The following is a 24555-nucleotide window of genomic DNA, read 5'->3' on the forward strand; positions in this document are numbered from 1 at the left end:
AACCTTGTAGTTTACGTAGATAGTACTTAAGCTACAACCTTATAGCAGATGGAAAAGAGAGATTGCGGGCTAAAGGGACAGAGGCGGTTTTCAGCCATAAACCGATATGGTTTCTCCATTGATGTATGTACAGATTTACAGCTCTTATAATTCCCAAAGATCTGTTTGCTCATATTGTGCGTTTGAGGGATGAGAGGAGAACAAAACGGGTACAAAAATTGTGTATGTAAAAACATGTCAGTGTGTCCACATAAATCACAGAGAACTGTGCCACCAGCACCTGCTGCAGGAGAAGCCTAGGAGGCACCGTGCTTTGGGCTCTTTCTACCCTGCGGGTGAATAACCTCAAGCTTTGTCAGACCAGTTGGAGGAATGAATTTCAGAGACGATTAAGAAAGCACTTGCCTAGGAATGTCACAATTACTGAATGCAAGGACTGTGTTTTCTGCATAAACCTGCTTCAACTTCTGTGCTCTCTGCAGGAGACAATGGTAGTATTGGAACAGCCAAATTGCAAATCGTCAAGACTTTTGTGTATTTGTGTGTGAGGCGGTATCTTGAGCCGTACCTGGAAGCAGGTAGAAAGCTAAGTGTAATTGTTGAAATGAGAATGCAGTATATTTTCTGTAGCAAACAACGCCTAACAGGAGAATGTATCATGTCAACATGCAATTTTTCAAGTGGTCTTTGGCAGTTGTTAGCAACATGCAAGGCTATATTTGAAATTGCAAAGGCAGGGATCATTGCTGCGGCACTTGAAAAAGGGATGGAAGGTCACAGGTACTGCTCAAGCTGACTGCAGACTTATTTGCACGTGCCAATATTTTGCAAAACTTGATTTTCCAACTCAGAAAATCACTGCGTAAGAGACTGTAGCAGAAAGTTCCGTTTTCCAAGCCATCCAAAAATCTTTTGTTTTTTTCGATTAGAAATTAATAGAAATTGGCCATTAGCGTGAGATGAAGTTTTGAATAAAATGCTGGGACTTGATTTTACCTACTCCTGACTGGAGGAAATGAGTGTCATGGTAAAGTAGTGGAAAAATGCGAGTGAGCAGGGACACCTGAGAGGATAGCTTGGGTTCAGCAGGAGGAGAGCAGATTTGGGGCTGAAGTGAAGAGCTGGAGAGTCTCCTGCATGGGGTCAGCAAGGAGGGGCAAGGGAAGAAGGGCAGCACACTTACAGGGTCGTTGGTATTAAAAATCTTAGTAGTTTCAAAGACATCTTATGTTCTGTGTTGAATGAACCTATTTTTCTAACCACACCGACATTGAAATGGTTTTTTTTTTCCATTTACTTAAGATCTTTAAGATGATTTAAATCTACAAAAATTATACACAGTAAAATGTGTGATTTTAAAGCCCACTGAAATTAAAGGAAATTGTTGCGTTACTTCCTGTAGGTTTTGGACTGAGTCCTTAGAAAGGAATGAAGACGCTACAGAGGAGAAAATCCTTCTTTGTAGGGTTTTGATGGGGCTACATGCAAAATATTAAGGATGGAAATGTTTGAGGTTTAAGAAGGACAATAACAATTAGGAGGCTGGGAGTTGGTCGTGTGAAAAGAGTTTATTAAAAGAATTTACGGTTCCAGTGTGATGAGGCATGGACTAAACTTGTGACGGGAGGTGTTCGTTACGTGTTTTTGTCTAATGATATTTAATGGGTGTTACACCCAACAGGGAGCGGTATGAGGGCAGTACAGTGGAGTTACAGGACTCATGGTGCAGTCATGAAATTGGGGAAAAAGATGAAAGTGCCAGGAAAAAAAAAAAACCCAACTTAGTAGTATGCCCTGAGAGACTCTGCCAAAGAAAACTGGTAGAAACCTTTTGCTTTGGGCCTCTAATATTAAAGAAGAAAGGATCTAGGAAGCAGATCTCACAGCTGGGGTAAGATGGCCTTCAAGGGCTTCGTAATTCTCCATTTCCATAATGTCGTCATTAGTAGTAGGCCAAATTCTGCTCTGGCTTGTGGGGTCATTTGGGACCTTTTTTTTTTTTTTGTGATGTGAGCAATTTCAAGCGCTTAATGCCTGTAATTTCAATAGTTACATCTTCAAAGGAGTTCAGCATGCAAAAAGCTGCACTTTTCTGAAGGTTGTTTCTCATTAAAGGCAGTCAGCTTACTTCACCATGGCCAGTCCAAGTTGCTGTAGAAGTAAAGCTGTCTAGAGGCTTCACAGTCAATTGCTTTTAATTTTTGTATTTGTTTCAAAGCAGCTTTCCTTCCTTCCTTTCCTTCTTGTCCCTGATGTATTTTTTCACCAGGGCAGATGTACTAAGCCCTTTTGCGAAGTGTCTGGGGAAGGCAGTGGCGGTGCTGTGATTCACTGAGTGCAGTGTGGCGCGCAGGCATAAATGAAGTGGAATTCTTCATTAAGTATTTCTTTTTTCCTAGCAGATCTTCCAACAGCTCTTCTTTTCATTCACCAGTGAAAGCTGTTGCAAATTTCTTTCTAGTGATTTGTTTTGCCCCCAGATTTTAGTGTGCAACTCATTAAAATGCAACTTTTTGCCCAAGGATGAGGTAAATTGGTTTGGATGTGTTCCTACGAGGTGCAGCATGCTTAGAAACGATAAACAGACTCCTCCTGTTTGGTCAAGTTTCAGAGACTGAATAGGAGCCTGCTTTACCCTTTACTTGAAAGACAAGGTAAGGAAATCAGTTGCGAGCTTTACAGGAAACCATGTGAGCAAATACTATCCCCCTTCTGCCTCAGATGTAGGGAGAGAAGTCCTACTTACCTCCGAGAGATAGCCATAATCCTTGTGGATAGTGTTTTGGAATTAAACTCTACCCAGAAGGGTGGCCAGCTTGCACTTAGTCATGAGCAGGGATGCTAGAGAGTGGAAGAATAACTTGGAATTAAATCTGGAAAAAGTGGCCTTTTTTTGGAAAGGCAGTCAGACTGTCTGTTTGATTTTCTGCTTTAAACTGTTGTGGAGTCCTTCTGTTTTCAATTTGGTGTGCAACTGCAAGTATAACAGAATTTTGCAAAAAAACTGGCAGCATCTACTGCCTTTTCTTGTGGTCTGTTACAAGTTACATGCATTGCTGTGCTTTGAAAATCCTCTCTCTTTCGTTTTCAGCAGGTAAGCTTATTTTTAACAGCAGAGAGCGTAGAAGTGTGATACCTCCCTGGACTTAGCAGCATCTTCTTAACTCTTGCATGATGCTTTTCATCTTCAGATTCTGCAATTTATTTTAAAAGCTAAGTATATTTCTTTTCTGTGATTAGCAAAATCTAAGAGGTTAAGTAATATTTTATCTCAAAAACATATGCTGAATCCAGAATTCATGATCCCAAGCTAGCAGTTAGTAAGCGGTAAGTAGTCCACCCTGGATAGGCCTAAATAGCTACTTATGCAAAATGAAAAAATAAAGTGAAATGGATAGGAAATTCGAATTTCAGTGTGGATATGAGTTTCTGTTATTTGTTATATTGGCCTTGCTAAGTTTCTAAGTTCCTGAAGATCTTAAGCCGTGAGATTTTGAAGAGCAATCCTTTTGGCTTTATTTGCTTTCTGAGAAGTTTTGTCCTCAGAGAGCTTGTCGCTGTTGCAGCCAGTGGCAGAGTTTCATCCTGTGGTTTTAATAAAAGGTGCTTGGCTGTTTTGGAAAGGAAAATCAGCTTCCCTTTGATTCTCACGTTCTTTAATTCTAGGCAATTATCTTAGCTTTGGACTGTGTCCGCCTGGCAGGGATGTGATTGTTGGGCAAAGCTATTTGCCATCCAAATTACATGGACTTCACTGTATTTGGGAACTTCAGCTTTGAGAGATTCAGGCAGGCAATTTTCCATTGCTCATGTTGTCCCATTTGTTAACTTCTCTCAAAAGTACTGCTAGCAATTTTTGAAGTTTACAATCACGTTGTCTTGCAACAGGCATTGTACAGAGGAGAATTTTCCCAATCAAAGCCGGAGGTAAATTTTTGTTCTTCAGATTGTCCGTGGTCACATCACGTTTGTCCTCTGGCAACGGTTTGAGCTTTTCATAAAACTATACATAATGTTGAATTAAGCACTGGGTATCAATGAAAAGAGCTTCTTCTCAACAGAGAGAATAAGAAATGTACTCACATTTGGCCCCAAAAATGCATGATTGTGAGGTACACTGTAAGGGTGGAGTCTCTGGCTCTTTAGTATTTGACATTTTCAAAAACTGTGAAGATTTGAGGCTCTTTAGTTAGAGCGGCTCAGCCACAAATGATGCAAATAGATACAGGCAGAAAGTTGACAGAAATTTTGTCGATATTAAGGGGAGAAAAAGAAAGTTCTGAGATTGTCTTACAGATGATTAAAGGAGCTTTGTTGTTGAAGCCTTTGGGCAGTGGCAGCTGAAAAGCTAGTGCCTAGATCAGGAAGGATGACATTCATAAGCAATATGGTCATGGCTGCTTTTAAAGTACAGCAGCGTTTCTTTTTACAGCTTTTTCCTTTGCATACAATAAACATTCTGTTCTCTTAAACACTTAAACACAATGGAAAGTGGATTCAAGTTCTTTGAGTGTACAGGCATGCATTTTCGTTGCTTTTGCAGTTGAAGGACAGTGATGAAACATGAGGCTGACTCTTGCCCAAAAGCAAGACGAAAGCTTATTGAAATTGCTTAAACTTCTGAGAACAAAGGGTTCGCATGTTTGGGTTTTCTGGAAATTTTATGCTGCTCTTTTTGATTAGTTTTATGCATTAAAAAGAAGTCTGGTGCTGATTCCACACTGATGTTTAACTCGATCCATTTAACCTAAAATCTGAGTGAATGAGTTTGTGTGCGTATTTAATTACGTGTTAATTTTTGAAAGCATAGCAGTCCATCTTCATGCTTCTGTGAAGAGACTTCAGTTAATACATTAGACATCAGGGCTTGTTTTTCCACTTCCAGTACGGGTAAAGCTTCAAACCTGCATATGAGGCCATTGTAGCGCTACCCAGAATTAATATTCCGTTATTGCACCCTTTTTTCAAAACGAGGTACAATTTTTAGCTAGCAATACGAGGACGTGGAAAAGTCCGAGTCTGAGTTCTTGCGATCGGATGATCAAAAAGTTAAATATAGTTTTAAAGAATACGTAAGTTATGGTGGCTTTCTTTATGGATGACATGTTCAGTGGTTTAATGAAAACACTATTCAACGCCAGACTAGTCAAGCGTCTTTCAAGTAGTTTTCTGCTGATATGTTGAGGGTCAGATGTAAATAGGGGATGTGGCGCGTGACCATCAGAGCTTGACCCTGGTCGTTGGTAGATCTTTGCTGTGGACTTTCGGGGGTGCATGGTCAAGCCCTGGGATCTCTATGGGCTTGACCAACCCTACAGGCAACGTAAGACAAACCTGGTTGTTCACTGTCTAAGGAGGCAACATATACAACACTAAAACAGGTCCAGAGGAATGAAAAAATGGAACCACGGAGTGCCAGAACTAGGAAAAAATACAGTACACCAATTCTCGGGGCAGTGTCAGAGCTTTTAAACAGTTTCAGCTCATCCAGTCTGGATAGAGTTAACTTCTGGAACATGTCTTGGAGACCAGCTATACCTTTAAGTACTAGCGGTCACTAAATACTTTCACAGCCAACCGTAGAAAAAAGTAGCCCCAACTCCTTTATATTGTAAAAACATCTGGGGTTTCCCGCGAAGATCTGCGCTCCCCAGATCAGGGTAGCTGCAGGTTTTGGGGAGCTCGGAAGCCTACTTTGTCCACGCATGCTGTTTCTAAGGATGCCTTGCCCAGGATCTCAGATGGCTCGTTCACTTGAGTAATACCTTCCTGGAACGACTACTGGTTTTCAGTTCTGTGCGCTCGAGATCCCAGCGCAAAAATTTGGCCTCATATGCAGTATCTGCAAACTTGCTGCCTGCCAAAGAGCTTTCCATTAGCCTTTTCAGTGATATACAGGCATCATTTCTGCAGATGTGCAAAAGGCAGCACCACCAACCTGGAGCATACAGCCAGCTCTCCTATGCCCTTTTAAGTAGCACTCATTTTAAAAACCCTCTCATTTGTTATCTCATGATGGATTTTTTAAAGCTTTACGTGATCTTTTCCTTCCTTTGTAGGAAACCACAGCTGCTGTTTGTGCTGTGATTCTGCAGGGTTTTTAGTGATGTTGACGATGAAGACCTGATTTTTGCAGCAGCAGCAGGGGTATGAAGTATCCTAAGTGACCGTTGTCTCACGACTGACCTGCTTTCCTTGCAGCTGATACGTGCATATTTTCACTTGCTGTGCCATATATTAGTGGCCACACGAGAGGGAAAAAAGCAAGCTTTTATCATTCCTGGGTAAGGATTTAAAATGGCAGGGTCTGTACCAATGAGGGGGAACAAAAAGAGGCTTTTTCACTTTTAGGAGTGCTGTCTGAAGTAACAGCGTTGTGTCTGTAGTTTAGCCTGCCAGACACTTTCCCCTATTTTCAATTGCAAACGAGGCTTTGCCAGGCTTCAGCTGTTCAGGCTGAAGTTTCCCTGCTGAATGTCTGCCGCAAAATGCAATTTTGAGAAAACTTCAGCTAGAAGGGATGAGCGTTATTTTTGAAAAGGAGACTGAAGAAAATATGTTTTTCCCCTATTCAGACGTTCTGTTGAGCAGCTCAGGCTTCTCCAGGAAGGGGAAGGGAAGGGATTGGGGGCACAGGGCGAGCATGGGAAAAATGCAGGAGAAATGCAGGATTTCTAACCACGGCCAATGCTTAACCTGCTGAACTAAAACCCGTTCTTTCTGAGTTTGCCCTCTGTGTCGTCTAGCAAATTGTTGCGAAACCCACAGCTGACTGCATCTCTTCATGCTTTTAGAGGCAATTTCACAAAGCAGACACAACTTTCTCCTGTGGCTGGTTGTTGCATTAGCTGAAATGGTTCGTGGCTCCTAACCTCACTGTTGGTGCTCGAGGGGGACCAGGGTGCAAAGGCGGCTTTTTTGGTATTTCTTTCTATTGGCTTCATTCAGGAGGAGGCCCCAGCTTTGTTTCCTTCTGAGATTTCCTGGTTTTCTGGGCTCACCGTGGCTGCAAAGTGCTTTGCAAGCATTAATCAGCTGATCTTCTCACTGAGTGGTTGTGATAGGGGCCGGAGAATGGTGGCTATAGTTTTGGGTGGTCCGCTTGGCAAGCCCAGTGTCTAATTTTTCCAGAAATTGGCCATTTTCAAGCTCTCCCTCGATTTCAAGCCGAGCTCTTGCTGAGTTCAGCTGCGGCTGCGAGGGCTCGGCGCTCCTGGAAATCCGAAAAACTTTCAGACCTCCGCAACGAATGAGGCAGGTGCCGTATGGGGTGGATTATAAGACGCTATTTTTAGATGCGATTGTAAAGAAAAACAGCTTTAACCACGGCTGCTTCTGCTTCGTTACTCTTCTGCTCTTAGCCCAGGAAATAGCAGCAAAAACACTGACAAAAGGAAGGTCTGAGGCTAGGGAAGGCTTGGGAGTGCTGATGGCAGGAGGTATCCAGATGGGAGGATTGTATTGATATGTCTGCAAGGATCAACCAAAAATCTGCCAGATTGTCAACTGATCTAAGTTGACTGTGATTTGTATGGTGCTTTGGGAGGGGAAAAGATGTTGGATTGCGGTCAGAATTTTATGGTATGACGAGCGTTATTTTTGCTTGCAGACCTGATTTATTCCCAAAACACCTTTCATCCTTTGCACAGAGGGAGGTAATATTATAGTAGAAAAATGAAATATTTAACGATGCATTTAAAAATGTTTCCAAACACACATAGCAAAGGGGACTGACTATGCTGAAGATTCAGAGGCGCCAGGAGTTCTGGCATTTCCTAGCTGGAAGTTCTTGATTTTCATGTGCTTTTAAAATGGACTCTTATTTGTTTACTTATTTCCTTTGCGCTTTCCAAGCTTGCTAATTTGTAATGGGCTTTCCAGGTACGGGCAGTGAGCAGCGATCAGCTGGCGTTTCCTTTACCCTGCTTTCAGCGGCAGTGTGGAAAAGGCAGGGGGCAAGAAACTCTGCTAGACCTTGGAGTGCTGGAAGCCAGTAGACCAGAGACCTTCTGCTGTGTAGCTAGAATGGGAGGTTTGAGGGAATAAGGCTAAACTAGCCAAAAATATGAGGTGAGAAATCTGTAAGTGTGCCAGCGTGGACTGTCCAGACTCTTTCACGTGGGATACGTTCAGCAGGGCAGCGAGGCTCAGTATGCGTGACCACACTGTGGCTGCACTTTGCTGTTAGAGAAGGAAAGACTATGCAAGTTGCCTACAAAGTGACATTTAAGGGATTATTCCAAAATGAAACATTGCATGAAGTGAAAATTGAAAGTAACAAGTATCAGCAAGCGCTGTGAAGGTGTCCACCTCCCATGCAGTTTGGAATTAGCAGATAAGTTGCATCTGGAGGAAGGGATGAAGAAAAAAAGCTGTGCACTCTTGAAAAAGTCCACATGCAAAAGTAATACAGCTGCTGGGTTGCTCACAGCGGGTTGTGTTTTATACAATCCACAAAGGAAACCAGTCTCTGGCGTTTCATGGGACAGAGCTTCAAGGCTTTGCTCTATGCTAAAATGTACGAAAATGAGTGGTGGGTAGGTACAGGAGGTGTCCTCACCTTGTTCAACTGCAACCAGTGTGACAGGTTTGCTTGGCCGGAGCCAATAGCTGTTCGAGTATCCTTTGGTTCAAAAAAGATGAACAGTCAAAAATCCCGTGAACCAAGCCTGTATATTCTGCATGGGAGGATTTAATCCAGAGTCATTAAATGGATTAATTCAAGTGTGCATTCTGTGATGAAGGCCATGTGTCCAGCTAGATATTGAACATAATAAATCAGTGTCAAAAATCTAGAATTTCCTATCCAAAGCGAGATGCAAAGCTAGGTTAACCTCCTTGTCCATTTACTCAGCTTGTGGTATAAATGAAACAGCCTAGGAGCCTGTACATTACGATTTAGAGAGAGCTACTAAAAGGCCACAGGACAGGCCTGGGTTCCCATTTCCATGAGCTTAATTTGAATTTGATCTGTACGTGAAAGACATTTGTGTCGCATTCCAAAGCCTTGATTCAGCCATCATAATGTATTTAATAGGAGAAACTAATTTCCCGTCAGTTCAAAAACATTTTGAATTACAGAAGCAAATGATGTGTTAAGTAGAAAATGCTGTTAATGAGCACTGCCGCTAGCCTGTTGATCAAAAACAGAATGGAGGAATGTACAAAGATACTGGTGTCGATGTTGACTGACATGTGATTTGAGCGCCTCTCCCTTGGGATGCCAAAATCAAGGCGTTAATAAAACTTTTAATCCTATTTAGACGCATAATACTTTCTGGAAACGGAGGTCAGTAAGGTATCTCAAGTTAAAATCCCCGTAATTGCAACCACTAGAAAAATGTTGGAACATAATAAATTTCTTTAGGTTAAAGGGTATAATTTATTTTAAGCAATTGGGTACTTTTTTGATACCACAGTAATGGCTATAAGTAACGTTAAAATTGGAGATGCCTACAAATAGAGCAGGGAAGGAAATACAAAGCCATTTTGGACATGTGAGTTCCTGTTGCGCGTGCCGTACCAAATACCATGCTGAGCGGTTCACCAGTCTGTTGCATTTACCATGTTACGTGTTTTTGGCTGGCGTTAGGATTTGGCCCCTGTTTCTCTCATACCTCTTGAGATAACCATTTTAATTGTATGGCATTCCTTTTCCTATGGACTGGCCTGCTTGATTTCATGAGAAGTAGTTGCTGCGCCCCTGGAAGGGTGACCACGGGAAATTGCATTCGCGTGGCGGTTCCTTGGAAAATTCAGTTGTCTTCACCATGGCGTTTCCTCAGGAGCTGCAGGAGAAGTGCATATTTGTCGTTGCACGTAGTTCATCGTTCCCTACTGCTGCTTACATTCCTTTCTCCTGCTCTTGAGTTTCAAGTACTTTTTAGCGGAAAGTGTGAGGAAGGCCCAGTAGCCAGCTAATTTCAGCTGATGTCCCCTCAAACCCATGGTAAGCCGTGGGGAAGAACAGACCAGAGGTCTGCAAACAGAAGCGGCTGCTTTAGAGGACTTCATCTGTAGAGACTGAGCTTTAAAGGCTTGATCTGCTTATGGTAATCCCTTGGCCAAGCCACGGCCAAGTGCGTCTTCCTTCTCTGTGCCTGCTAAAATAGTGAAAACCGATAAACTGAAGTAGCAAAACGGGAAGCAGCAGTAAGATGTGTTGGGGGAAGAAGTTTGGGCCCAAGTGAATGAACAAGGAAGGCATGAATCTGAATTTATTAGTGACTTCCCTTCTGCATGGAAAAACACAAAGTCACTTAGCACATCTCGTACCGGAACGGGGATGTCTAAAAGTGATACCACGCTGAGATACAAGGGAGTTGCTAGCATCAACAAACATATAAAAACAAATGCGTTGGTAAGAATATAAAACACCACGTGGCAATTTTGAGCAAGAGCTTGTGGTTTACTAGTTATTAATCTTGCTACATGGTTTTTCCTTTGCGTGCCTTAAATATTTAGGCAGCAGGAAGTGTGGTCAACCGAAAACTTGCTGCGCTCTCTCTGCGCCACTTGGCATTAGCAGGTGGTAGTTTCATGCATGTGAGCTGAAATCAAACCTGCCTGTGAGAGTATGCTTACGGCCAGGTCTCACCGGGCGCTGGCGTTGAGCTTCCCATCTGGCGGTGGAGGTGAAAACTAGCCGAATATTTTATTGCAGTTGTCTGCAAAAGAGATGCTTTAAATAAAGTCCTCAGCCCCACCTCTCCGATAGCTGAGGTGTCTGGAGTTCAGGTGTTGGAAGGGGCTCATGATTTTCTGAGAGGCTGAACCAAAAATAAATTTAATACTGGATTTGAAGATGCCATGCAAAATGTTGGATTGGGTTTCTGCGATCGCTACGTATAGCAGAGTAGGCTGAAGCACTGCCAAGAGTGAAGAGTGCATAGTCCTGGGAGGACGTAAAATCCACGTTTGAGATGGGGCCCATCTCTCTGTTCATATTTTAAACTTCTTTGGGATGATAGGAATGGAGACATCTGTAAAAAGTAATACGTCCCCTTTCCTTCCAGAATAAGGCTATGAGTTTTCCAGCTGTTCGCTAAGACAGGTTTTCCTGTTGAAATAACTTTTGTCTGATGTAAGTCTAAAACCAAATGGTTATGGTAACTGAAAATATATCTTTGTCAATTCTATCCTTTTAGTTGTGTGTGTGTGTAAATCCAAGTATTTCTATTCATTATTGCTTCTCACGGTGTCAGAAAAAGTGCCATTTGATTTCTAAAATACTATGAATCCTCCAGTAACGTGCCTGCTGATTTGATGCTGTTTTGCTTATGCTCTGGATATTCTTTACCATATTGTGTGGCTAATTTTCTTTTGTTTTTATAGTTGGTTCTCAGGATTGGAGAACATATCCTTGCTTTCCATCAGAAGTCCTGTCATCTTGAATAATGCAAAAACAAGCCCATAGCATTGATTCATGTGGTTCTTGGGTGCAACCACAATAATACGGACTGTGCCATGCATTTGTCAGCTGATGCCATTCTGTATTCCTAAAACATGACTTGAAATCTTTTTTTTAGATCTGTAGAGTTTAAAGATTAGCTTATTAGGCATTTCTCTGATGTGTAATTATTCTGGAAAGGATAATATGTTAACCAGATAACGTGTAATTTATATACAGTAGACAAGCAAAGAAGAGTGTATGCTTTAAAAAAACAGAATTTTCTGGAGTAGTTTTGAAAAAAAGATATTTATAATACATTTAAAAGACTTTTTACTTTTATGTAAATTGCTTTCAATGACAGTTTTTACTTTCATATCCTATGTATTTCTGTCTGTACCATAACTGTGTATTTTCTGTCAAGGTACAACAGTTTACAAATTGGAGAAACCCTAAGAGATTAATGGGATGGAAAAGACATGGCAGAGTCTCTGTTCAGTGAAGCCAGGGCTAGATTGTCTCTTCTAACTCGCTTCTGGTTGCTCTGTCCTAGTCATTCCTGAATGAGACAAGATCAGATGCTTTTGTGTCTTCTCACAGAAGGTTCTTTTGAAATACCCTGAACAGGCATTTTTAACAGATCCAAGCAAAAAGTATAGTATTGAGAACTTCATTTGGCTTTTAAACTTGAGGCTCGGCTTCAGAGCTGCTGGAGACCCTCCACTCCTCGAGGCTGGGGGTTTCCAGCAGCTCTGAAAACATATGAGAAATGGCCTCATCCTGGAGGCACAGAAAGTGACTTTTCAAAAAGTCTTTGAACCTTCAACCATGTGTACTATCCTTTTACTGACAGAAACACTCCTAAAAGAGAAATAGTTACAATATATAGGTCAAAACTTGTTACCGATTGGAAGGAAGTTTTAAGGAGAAGGCAATCATCTTTGCTTTTCAAGCTCAGCAGAGAGCAGAGACCGTAAGATGTACTTCTGGAACACTGTCTCTTCTAATAGCCATATGTTTGCATTGGAAATTATAAAGAATCCATGAATCACATTTGCATTTTTTGTGAAAAGTTTTCCAAAATGCCCGGCCTGTTCTTACGTATTCTTTCTTTTCACTGCTCTGCTTTTTTAGTTAGCCAAGAGCCTGCTTTTTTAATGAAGAAGCTAGTGGGTTTATGCAAAACCAGTGGTGAAACTGTTGGTGAAATAATTGCTCAGCAATGCTTGAAAGTGTAAATAACAAAGAAGTAAGTGTACGAAGAAGTTTTGCTACTGTACTGGTTGTTACGCTATCCATTAGAGACAGGAAAAAGACTTTAGGAGTAATGTTAAGGGGTAGAAAAGACTCCCACAGGGTGAAGTGGAATCGAGCACTCTTGGGGGTATTTTGAAGTTACGCTGGATACTGTTCGGTGGGAGAATATTTTGTAGAAGTTCAGTTCTCATCGTGTGATGCAGTACTCTCGGACCAGTGAGTCCCACCAACCCAAATGAAGATAGGAAATGAATTTATGCATTACACCACCATCGAAAGAATGCACACTTGGCTTGAAATTTGGTTGTATTTAGTGAAAGCAGGCTGCCTGTGGAGGAATTCAAATTTGGATGAGATTCAAAATGAGTGTTACTCTGTGGATTGCACGTTTACATGGACTCATGGAAAATTTTTGCAGAGAGTAACCCTGCAGAGGCTGAAGGAAAAAATAGATTATATAATGGATTCTCTTTTAAGTTCTGTGGTTGCTTAACTGAAGAGTTTGGGGAAAGACGCAAAACAAAAATATATTGTATACTTTTTGAAATTTCGAAGCAAAACCACGTTACCGTATTTATTTATTATTGTTTATTATTAGCCAGAATCTCTTCTTTGTTTTGAAGACTTGTACTAATATAAAAATTATGTGACCCCTCTTGCAATAGAGGGAAGCCTTTAGCTTCTTTCTCCTCGACTGTGAGCCTGTAAATGAACCTGCCGGTGGCATGAACTGTGTGGTACGGTGTGCTTAAAATATAATTGAGTAGATAAGAGCTAAATATGTTTAAAGTAGCATTACCAATAACTACTTTTGTAATCAGAAAATTAAATTTAAATCTGATGTGCATAAATTTGCCAGGTTTGTCTTCTTACACAAAAGCTATAAGATACTATGAAGACATTTGTTCTTCTCTTATCAGCTCTTGCATGTTGCAGTCTTAGGGTTGGGTTTTTCTCAGTCCTCTAAATAAAATATTTTACAAATATGGAAGTGGATATCCTGCTGAAGACCTCAAGGGGCGCCGAGTTCTCGTAAGCTGGCAGGAGACTTCTCGCCCGCTGCATGGCTCCTGAGTGCGTCCCGGGGAATGAATTTCCCATTCGTAAATAACCCGACGGGCTATTTTCGTGCTCTAAGCACATGCGGCCACACTGCGCAAACACAATGCTGAAAGAAGGTGGGCTTGGTTTGTTTTTTTTTTTTTTCTTTCAAGCTGCGTTGTGTTGTCCCAAGACTGTCTGAACGTGAAAGATAAATGGGGAGGAAATGAGGCAACTCATTTTCTGAAAAGGAAAGAGCATTGAAATATAGAGATGGAAGAACCGACTGGAAGACCCAAACACACATTTCTTTAAAGATACAATAGCTGGCTGTGTCTTCTTCTCTGGAAGCCTTTTAGAAAGCGAGAAAATAAACACAAGCGCTACGCTATGGTCTTCTCAGCGATGCTTTTTAGGGCCCGTGAGAAAGTGAGGCACGCTCAGGTGGAAGAAGAACATACAGCAGCTGGCGGGTCTGCTGTAATTCTTCTGAGCTTATTTCCTCCAGATATAAGCAAGGATTAGATGAAATCAACGGTGTGGAGAAAAAAGATTTTGAAACTCAATCGACGGAGGCCATGTGCCACCACCTTTATTTCAGGCTATAGCTACATGCTGTATAAGCATCTCAGTCCAATGCTCTCCAGCAAATTCTGTGAATTACAGCTAAAAATAGAAGTCTGAAGAAGAAAATAAATGCAATTTAACTGCTTACTGGGACAAAAAGTAATGAGATCTTCAACGCCAACATTTGCACAGACGTGACCATTAAGCGTTACTTTATATTTGTCCTGCGTTATATTCACATTTAATTTTTTCTGATCACAGTTTTTCTTTTTCCCTTTTTTTTCCCCCCTTCCCTTAGCCTACGGCCATGTAAACTAGGACTGTTCTTTCTGCCTTTTACAATCTCGATGCTGGCGCACCGGTTGATTTTAGGAAGAGCAGATGTTCTGCATGCCAAGGCAATCCCTTCTCATTGTCGTTATTGTAGTGACAGAACGTTGAGGGCGGTTTTGTTTCTGACTTGAACTGTTTTCAGGATAAAATTACGGAGCTTTGGAATGAATTCTGAATTTGCTAGCAGAGAATATACTTCTATTAAACAGGTCCCAGCTTCAATCCGGAAGGAATCAGAGGCGTAAGCTCTGCCAAGTGAGGAACGATTGGTAAAGTTTATTAGTTCCTTTTAGCTTTGCACAAAATATCTGAAGGAAAATGACAAAACAAAACCAGCCAGATCATTTTGCCTCCTTCTTTTCTCGTGCTTTGGAAATACTGGGATCTCGGTTATGATCTTGCTCAATTTTGAATAGGAGAAAAGAGGAAGAGGGAGGCCAGCCGGTCACCCGAGGACTCTCCCTTGCTCTCCGTGGTTGCTCTTCTGCAGCAGTGGGAAGGAGCCTTCTTCCCCACCGCAGCCTGGAGGAGGCTCAGAGGCTTCCCCCATCTCGCTAGCAGGAGTAAAAATTCAGTGAGCAGGGTCGTTTTGCTGGCTAGGGGATATTATCTTCCACGGAGAAGTGAGGAAGGGCTTGTTTGCAAAAGGAGCTTTTTAGTTGCATGAACGATGCCTGACTATACATGCTGTAATACTTTCAAGTGTTTGTTTCCAAGTGTAAATACATTATTTTGCATAGCATCAGTTTTTTATCCATTTATCTTTAAGGATTTAACAAATGTGTTTAAGGATATTATCTTGCTTTTTCTAAACGTGAGAGTGGGCTACTGGCTAGCTGGGAGAGTTTGTCTGGTTTGGGTTAGCTACGGCGTAGGAAGATTAGCCCTGTGTTAGCTAAAACAGGTTAGAAATTCCCAGAATTGGGAAGAAACATTTGTCCATGATTCACTTTTCCAGGTTAGGACAACTAGTCCCCTAGTGGTAGTAGTAATGCATACACCGGCCAAACAGGCTCCTAAAGTTATAGTGAATGGTTTGAGCGTTATCAGGACAAGCCTGCAGAGCGTCTTCTGGGATCGTGGCATTTCACCTTAAAGCAAGGTGCTGTGGAACAGCGTTTTTGTCTTGTAGGCTGTGTCGGCAGTCTGCAATTCCAGCTTATTCTCAACGCAGTAGAGATGGCGGTGTAAGACTGCGGTCCCATCATATCATCATGCTTTGTAACGATAAAATACATTCTGAAGAGGTATTGAAATGATATTTAACTCAAACTTTTGTTTTTTGTAAAATGAGCCCTCTCATCCCCTCCGCCAAAATGTCGTGCGGTGAAAAAACTTAAATTTCCTCTCATTTTACATGTATTAGTGCATGAAATGAGTGAAAACCCGAAGCGAATGACTAAAAAAGCAGTACAAATGAAATGTTTTCACATTTTTGTTGTGCAAACCTAATGCCAGCTGAGAGGTAAAGTAAAAAAATACCTTGGTATGTAAACTGCATTTTACATATTCCTCTCCTTGTAATATAAAGTTTAATTAAAAACTTAATTATATGTATCTTTCCTTTTAAGAATCTTAATTTATCTTTCCTTTTTAAGAAAGGGAGAAGAGCAATGAAATTGGTTCTTGTTTATCTTTTTTATCCATTTGAAGACTTACGTTGTTTGCTGTGTCCAGTAGGGATAAATATTTCTCTCTCTGCTGCTTGAAATACATATCTGTTATTTTTCCCCCCTCACTGTTTAACAAACTTTGTAGCACAAGTGTTACTATGGTTTCGAGTTAAAAGAACTTCCTGAAATGCTATAGCAGAGGTCCAATTTTAAAAATATATATCTACTAGGACAGAAATGTGTCAAAAGACCGCAAGAGGAGATTGCCTGGGATGTTGCAACCGAAAGGCTTTTGCAAGCTCAGAGCCTGGAAGTGAGAAGAAGAGGCAAAGTTGCAGGCTACCTCCACTGTTGCTCCTCAGAAGTCCTCTGGGCAATGAACGCAAGCTAAGAAACACACACAAAATTGCAAAACAGTCACAACTGATATGCCAGAGATGCATATGGCCTTGGATGATATATCAGCACTTCAGAAACCTGCGTGGTGCCAGATATCAGGATTAAAATCTGTGTATTTAATTAGTTGGCCTTTGGGGGTTCAAGATGGCGAGGAAGAACTCTAAGGGGGACTTAAATAATTTCCTGAGATAAAATTCAGGGATGTGGCCGTGGCATTGTAAATGTCATTAAAACAAGTGCCGTTGCTTTGAGGCCTATCTTTAATTTAGTTCAGAGATGAATCTTATTTTTGGATTTTTTTTTATTGCATCGCCTATTGTCCATTACAATTCATGAGATTTGCTCATTTTCAATGTGTCTGGGAGCCAAAAGAGTAGCAAATGCCTTACAGTGCTTTGGGAGAAATTGCAAGGAAAGGACAACTGACAGTGCACTGATTCTCATCTCACTACCGGCGGGCAGTCATTTGCCGTTGCGCCGTGTTGCTTTGTTTGTTGAAGAGGAATGGAATAAAATATTACCGCAGGCTAACGGCCTTCTGCTGCAGCACTTCAGAAGTGATGCATTAATGGAAAAACTAGTATCCCGAGAAGTCTATTTACGTTTAGATTGGACTAGTGGGGAAGAGTTAAAAAAAAATAAAAAAGTTGAAAAACATTGACCTGCAGCAAATTAATTTAATATAGAGCGTTTTTTAACTTCTTGTAGCTCGCAGGACCGAGAATGGGTTCATTCGCTCTATTAAATCCCTAGTTTTGCTGATGCTGTGAAATAAGCCTATGAATAAAGGATTATCAGGCCTTATTCTCGTTGCATGTTGCCGTGAGTAATTGTTTCTAGACAGAGCCTTGTTGCCTCTAACCCCGTTACCAATAAAGGATAAACTTCAACAGCTTCAATGATAAGCTTATCTGCCGCGGCGTTAATCAAACCCTTGGCTCAAACCTTGCTGGCTTCGTTTCAGCCTAAATAACCACAAGCTTTGGCCCACGTGCAATCCTTGCGTTTGCTTGTGTTTGTCTTTTTTTAATCTGACAGAGCTGCGAGGGCGAGTGTCGCTCCTAACTAATGATTTAGCAGTAAGAGCGTTGCAGAGCTCCCCGCTGACGGCCTCCCTCGTCGTGTCCAGAAGCGCTCGTTTCCCCGGCCACAGTTCAGCAGCGGAGATGCCCTCCAGAGAGCTTCAGGTTGTCGGAGACGTTTGCGAGGCCGCGGAAGATCCACCAGTAGTGCGATGCTGGTTAACCCTAGCTCAAAGGATGAGTAATCCCGTCTGCGAGTTTCCAGAGAAGCGTTTTCATCATCTCCGCCTGCAAGGGAGGAAAGGGGAAGGGAAAGGCACCTGGAGGAATGAGGCTATGAGTGTGACCCCAACAGGACCCTACGTGTTTAAGCAGGATTAGCGCTCTGTAGTTTTTAATGAGACTGTTCAGATGTAATTTAAAATAGCAGGATCCCCGGTGAAATCACTAGCTGTTCTCGCCGTTAAGAAAACAAGCCTTTTTCTGGGGTATATGAGGGGTCTCGCTCGGGCCTGTCTGCTCTCCCTGAAATTCGAGATGCTAATGAAATTGCCTGACAAGAACATGATAGGTATATAAACTCATTCAAATGTACGTGATAGTCACGTGCCACTCAGAATAAAATTTAGTCCTGTTTTACAAAGCACTAGGTGAAGAGCTAAGCACTCAAGTAATACTGTAGAAAGGGAGACCCGCAATTCTGGAAGAGAAACTGTTATTTTTGGCTTTTCTTTTGCTGTGGCTCGGATTGACATGAACTTACGAACGTACTTGCGTAACTCGCCCGAGGAGGGAAGCTTAACTTTGGGTGGAGCACAAATTCCACACCCACCGTCTTAGCCGACTAAATTGCTAAGAAATCTGTTTTTTTTTTTTTTTTTCCAAAAGACAATGTGTGCAACTTCCACGCTCTTCCTCCAGCGTACACGGGCTAATTACCCAAGGAGTTCGCCTGTGCTGAGATTTATGAAGACGAACGGTTCTGAGGTGCGACTGAAATTATTTTGGCCTAGGGATTTAGCATTGGCCTGGCTGGCTGAAATTGTACCATTGCGAATCAATGCCTGCATTACAAATGGATAGTTTGTGTGTGCGCGCCCATGCACCCGGGCAGTTACAGCATTATCCGTTGTTGTACCCGCGTTGGGAAGAAGGGCGATCGTGCTAGAATAGCTCCCTCGGGTTACACGAGTGCAAACAAACCTGTGGAGACGTGATTCGGCCAGAGTCAGAGCATGGGATTTGTGTCTGTCATCTCTTTTTTTGTCGTAATAGAAATACTGTTTCTATAAAGAAAGATCAAATTGAGCTACACTTTTGACAGCAAAGAGAACAGTATTTTACATTCCCTCACTTTTTGCGTAGGGTAACGCCTATGAGCACTCAGATTTAAATAGACCCAAATTTTGGTGGCACGGTAGGTACAGCACAAGGAAGAAGACCTTCAAAAAGAGGGAATAATTGGTAATTTCCACGACCCTGTTACTTGTTGCAGAACACTGGAAGGTGGCAGACCCTGTTAAAGAGGATACACCATGGATAACTGCTTTTACAGCTTTTCTAGTTTCCGGGTGTATTTAATAGGTGCAACACCGCAAGCGCAGAGTTACCCTGCTCCAAGAAGGAGAGGGATGCTTTGGTTTCCTCTAAGTGTGTCAGCGCTTCCCTAAACCTCTCCCTCCTGCTTTACAGCCCCAAGAGCAAAGCTTTTGCCAAAGTCGTCCGTCGGTGCAACTGTCGGTACCGGCAGTGAGTTTTTCTGACCTTGGAAATGAATGAGTGAATTCAGGCACAACAGCTTTTAAGTATAGTATTGCAGGGTTAGTAGAAGAGGCTGCTGCACTGAGCTTAAAGCTGGCATCAAACGCGTGTCAGAGTTGCCAGGACTGAAATTCGGTTTTGCAGATTCAGAGGGCTCAAGTAAAGCAGCTGAAATTTTGGAAGTTTATCTGAATCAAAGGTTGTGTTTATCCTCGTTTTAGGATGAAATCCTAAACTGTTATCTGAGCCCCGTTATCTGAACTGTGAAATGTTTGTACAACACTTAGTGTTTCTTTTGAGTGTTTCCTTCTTCTGCCTGGATTTTACTTCAATACAGCAAACAATCTCAGATTTTTTTACAGTTCATGTCTCCTGAGGCACAAACAGTGTGATTTCCTAAATGGTTTAAGGAGATAAATCCCATAACCCTCCAAAGATCACGGTATTATTTTGAAAACCCCAACCAGAAGCTGCTGAGTACCGGGGAAGTAGACAAGTCTCCTGTGAAAAGGAAGCAGGGTGGCAACGCCGTGCTCCCATGCCACGGGAATTACGCTGCCTTTTAGCCCTCTGTGTGTCTCGGGTGCAGGGGCTGATGCTAAATAGATGGAGTCGGTCCCTGCTTGGCCATAGGCTCTGGACCGAGGCATCCGTACCGGCGCTGGGCAGCGCTTTCCTAGGAGCTGCAGAGAGCCGCAAGGTGGCTGAGCCAGGCTGCGCGCGATAGACCAGAAGTTAATGGGAGAATTTGCCAAAGAAAAGTCAAATTTTTTTAAAGTTGTATGCAACTTGCTTTTTCAATAAAAGCAGTAGAACTGAAAATAAACTCGGATATCCGAGGACATATTTTGCCTTGGTAAAGGCATAGGCTGTGATGTGGTTCTGTGAATTACTTACAAGCATCCAGCATGTGTGACTCACACTTTGGTGTACCAAAGACAAATCACCAAAAATAGTGGACAAGACAATATGTAAGAAAACTTGTCATTGTCCGGTTCTCTAATTCTTTAATTGTCCTTATTCTCTGTCTGGGTTTCTAAGTCCAAACCTATAGCTGAGGATGAATGGAATTGGAGGAAGAACTTGGATGGAAAATAAGTAATTTCTAGAAGTCCATTATCTCTTCCATTGACAATAAGAAGCTGCCACGTAATGCGAGTTAAGGAGCAAATTTAAAGGGAGAGTATGAAGAAGCAGGAATAAACAAGTTTGGGGAGAATTCTACATTTTCCCTTTCCCAAGGAGGGGGTTGCTGACATATGTTTCTTGTTTCTAAGTGGGATGACGTTTGTTTCTCTTCTTAAAAGACATATCGTAACTTGTGTTAAACTTTTGTGATCAGATGCAAGTGCTGTTCTGTAAAACAGGAGATGCATCACGAGGCATTAATGAAGTTTGTGTTCTGTAGCAAGACTTGAACTTTCGGCAGAAGAAGAACATCTGCATGTGCAGACCCCGGTCACAGTAATTTGACAGAAATCCTTCAACTCCCATCACTGTCGTTTTTTCTCTGTTTGTAAACGCAGTTTCGTGTAGTCTGCTCTTAGAGATGATCTAATTTCATATTCTACTAGTGTAAACATCCATCTAGCTGTTAGGTTTCCGAGCACATTTATAAGGGCTGGAGCTGTGCTGTTGCCAAACCAACCGAGTGGGAAAGTTGGCTTTGCTTCATGTAAACAACTCTGACTAAGAAAGCCACACTAAATTTGGAAAAGAATTAGGGGAACTCATTTTTCAACTCTTCCAAAGTATTTTATCTGCAGTTACCCTGTGTTATCATTTCGTGGGAAGAGTTTGTAGCACTCATCGCTGTTTCCATCATGTTTATTTTCAGATGGCGTAGTCTTATCTTCTGTAAACCAAAAGAGTTAACGTAGTGAACGATGAGTCAAGAGTCCACTTATGTTCCTGCTCGCAGCCGGTATTAAGCTTCCCCTTGATCTAAAGGGTATAAGATCAGCTCCTCACTTAATTCAAGTGAGGCCCAGTGTCTCCGAGCCCTCTGTAAGAGATTAAGGGGCCGCTGGAAGCTGGAAAAGAAAGGCCGTGGTGGAAAATGGGCATAAACCAACCCTTGCCTGCACGGGAAACTCCACTCCGCTGGGCCTTGGGCCAACAACATCCAGTCACTGGCCGGGACTGTTCACTTGCAGGGGAAAAAAGCTATAAAGGAGGTTTTGGGAAGCTTTGTCCTTATTTGGAGAATAAACCAGCCCAAAGCAGGCTAGATTTTAAAAGCAAGTAAGACGGGCAGAGATTTTCTGGTTCGGCAGCACCGATACCCTGCTATTAGAGGCAAGCGCATCCTATAATCAGGAGATCTCGAATCATGTGGTCTCTTAAAAACGGGAGGGTTGACGTCCAGATGGTCACCTGATTCCGTCCCACAGTTCAATTTGTATAATACACATGTGAAAAGTTTGCATATCTGAAAAATTACCCGGCACCTTTGGAGGCATACAGACGTTTCTCGCACTTTGTTGCCAGTCTCGGGAACGGTTCTCCGAACTCTGCGGTGCTGCAAACCGAAACGCCGGAGCAGCTTCAGGGTTCAGGGACGGCCCGTGTGTAACCTAACTGTTTTGTGAGGCCGAAAAGGGGTAAAATGGACTTTAAGACAAATTGTTGACAGCAATGCTGTTGATAAGGAGGAAAAGACTCCAGCCGAATCTCTCGTGGAGCTGGTGGTGCAAGAAAAACGGGAGCGAAAGGCAGTGCAAACGTTGCTGAAGTCAACAGATGTGACTTTCTGACGTTTCTGATTTCTTGAGTTAAGAGGCGCTGCTTCTGCACACTCATTTTTTGCAGGGAGCCCTGCACCAAAGCTGGCTTCAGGGCTGATTTTCTCGCGCTGGGAAATAAGTATTCTGGGCATCAACCTGAAAATGCACTTGCTGAAGCAGAGGAGCTCGTCTAGAGCTTCCCCTTTTGCGTAGACATTCACATAGTTACGCCAACATAAATGTAACTGTCTGAGATTTGGGGAAGAGCTGTACTTGAGTGGAACTGCGTTACCTCCGGTTACTCTGGAAAGCCTCGCGGAGGTGTCCCTGAATCTGGATTTGCACTGGCCCTCGGGGATTGTCGCACTGGGAGAGAGAGATGAGCTTGGCGTCCTGGATAATCCTTGCTAAATGCACAACTCAGTACGAAGCTTCACAGTGAAACCTCTTTGCTAGTGATAGCGGGTGGCTTCCCAAAGAGTGGTTCCTGCAAATCTCATACCACTGCTATCTGAAATTATCTGAAATTATCAGAAATTATCAGAAATAACCCGTCATAGACTGGTAATGGCCCACATTAGGAGCAAATGAGAGCTGGAGCTGCAGTGAGAGCTTTTCAAAATCTCCTGCGGTTGCCCTTCCCTGGGAACGCTTGCAAGCTATTTTACTGTGACGGTCTCGGCTAATTGTTTTCCCTCAGCAGTCTCAGTTTGTTAATGGAAATAGGGTACCCGAAAGTGGTAACTCTTGAGCCAGAGCATCTTGTACATCAGAACACTACATGCACTTTCTCTCAAAAAATACGTGCACTTAGTCTTGTAATGATCCACAGCTTTTCTTTTTTTAACTGTATTTAGTGTGATCTTTAAAATAACTTGAGAATGCATGGACGTAATAAAGCCAGGAGTTTGTCAGTCCGGGAGAATCATCATATGATGCAGGTGATTCAGCTTTTACAAAACCCTGAAAGCTGCCTTGCTGCTTGCTAGCTCCCCTGTCTGGCCCTTCAGAAATGTTTTATGCCAATCCTGCTTTAAAAATCTCGTGTATGAAAGGCTTCAAGAAATCACGGTTTGGAAACTACCATTCTTTTGTCTTGTACAGAAAGTTTGATTTTTTTTTCCCTCCCTAAGCGGAACGAAATAAAGTTCTGGAAACGCTGAAATCATCTGCGAAGTTAAATTATGTTTCTCTGCTCCCAAAACACCCTTGTAACCGGCCTCCTTAATACAAGTTGAAAAGGGGCTGCTGTCCGGTATTGGAGACAGGAGACCTGGCAGTCTGGTTTCTATTCTAGGAGTCTAGATTATAGTCTAGGTTTGGTTTTTTGCATTGCTACAGACAGTTTGTGTCATGCGTTTACGCATCACTCTTAATTTTCAGCTTGGCTTCCCTGTCTGTAGAGCAGAGTCTTATTTCTTTCATAGGGTTAATGAGTTAATTACTTGTACATTGCTTTAAGATTCCCAGAAATGAGACTGTAGGTAGGTGTGAGGCTACTGATGGGATCTTCATCACAGAGTTAACTAGCGGGCAATGCGAGATCAGTAGAAGTATTTCATGCAGCATGATTGAGTATCTGTTTGCATGAAAACAAATGAGAGACTGCAGTGCCTAAGCCTAGAAAGTGTCCTTTGTAGGAGCTTTGAGTCATCATTAAAATCTGATTGTGTGCTAAAATTGTCTAGTATGTCTGAACATTATCCAGTATCATTTGTGTATACGTTTCTTTGAAGACCTTATCTACTCTAGAGCATCCGCTGCTCTGTGGCGGTGTATCGCAGGGAGAGGAAGATACGATCTTTGCTTAGAGAAATGGATTTGGGGTATATTTCGCCCTCTTTTGTCGCTGCCAGAAGGAAACCATTTGTCCAAAAATCAGTGTTTTCTGTGTATCATTAAGACCAACATTCACAGCTGCATTTGGCTGAATACAATCGTGAGTTATTAGTCTGAGGCTGAAAGCAAAATACCCCACTAGGACCCGGGAGAAACTCCCCGTGTGCTCGTGTTACCGCACTGCTAAGTGCATTGCTGGGGGTTTCCTGATTCGTTTTGCAGCGAGCGACCGTTGGTACAATTGGGTAATATTTTGGGTCAGCAGCGACTTGATTCTGTGTTACCATTTCTGAATTGGCGTGTGTTAATTACGAGTAATTCTTCTGCTTCAGGGAGAACAGAGGCGGTAATAAAAAACTTCAGTCCACACTACAGACGCCAGTATGCCGTGGCTTTCTGCAAGCACGTACAGAATGAGCTGGAACAGCACCGAGACTCCCAGTCCCAATTCCTGAAAACCAAGGTAAGAGGACACCGGGACTGGTCCCCAGGCTGATGCTGCCATGCCCTTCTGCTCTCCTGGCATAGCGACACCTGTGCATTGAGAACTGAAGTAACCCATTTAGTACTCACAGTGGATGAAAAACGTGATCTGGAAGTATATCAGC

At 42.4% G+C, this 24555-nt stretch overlaps 1 protein-coding gene across 1 annotated transcript in view; it reads left to right on the top strand.

The window, feature by feature from the left end:
• The window catches only part of NIBAN1 (niban apoptosis regulator 1), a 63422-nt gene that overhangs the window by 2271 nt on the left and 36596 nt on the right, over nucleotides 1-24555 (top strand). Inside the window, exon 2 of the mRNA XM_068953532.1 lies at nucleotides 24280-24410. Within this exon, the coding sequence (XP_068809633.1) occupies nucleotides 24280-24410 (131 nt within the window). The remainder of the gene's footprint in view (nucleotides 1-24279; nucleotides 24411-24555) is intronic.

This window comes from Struthio camelus, chromosome 8 (genome assembly GCF_040807025.1).
Source record: "Struthio camelus isolate bStrCam1 chromosome 8, bStrCam1.hap1, whole genome shotgun sequence".
NCBI lineage: Eukaryota > Metazoa > Chordata > Aves > Struthioniformes > Struthionidae > Struthio > Struthio camelus.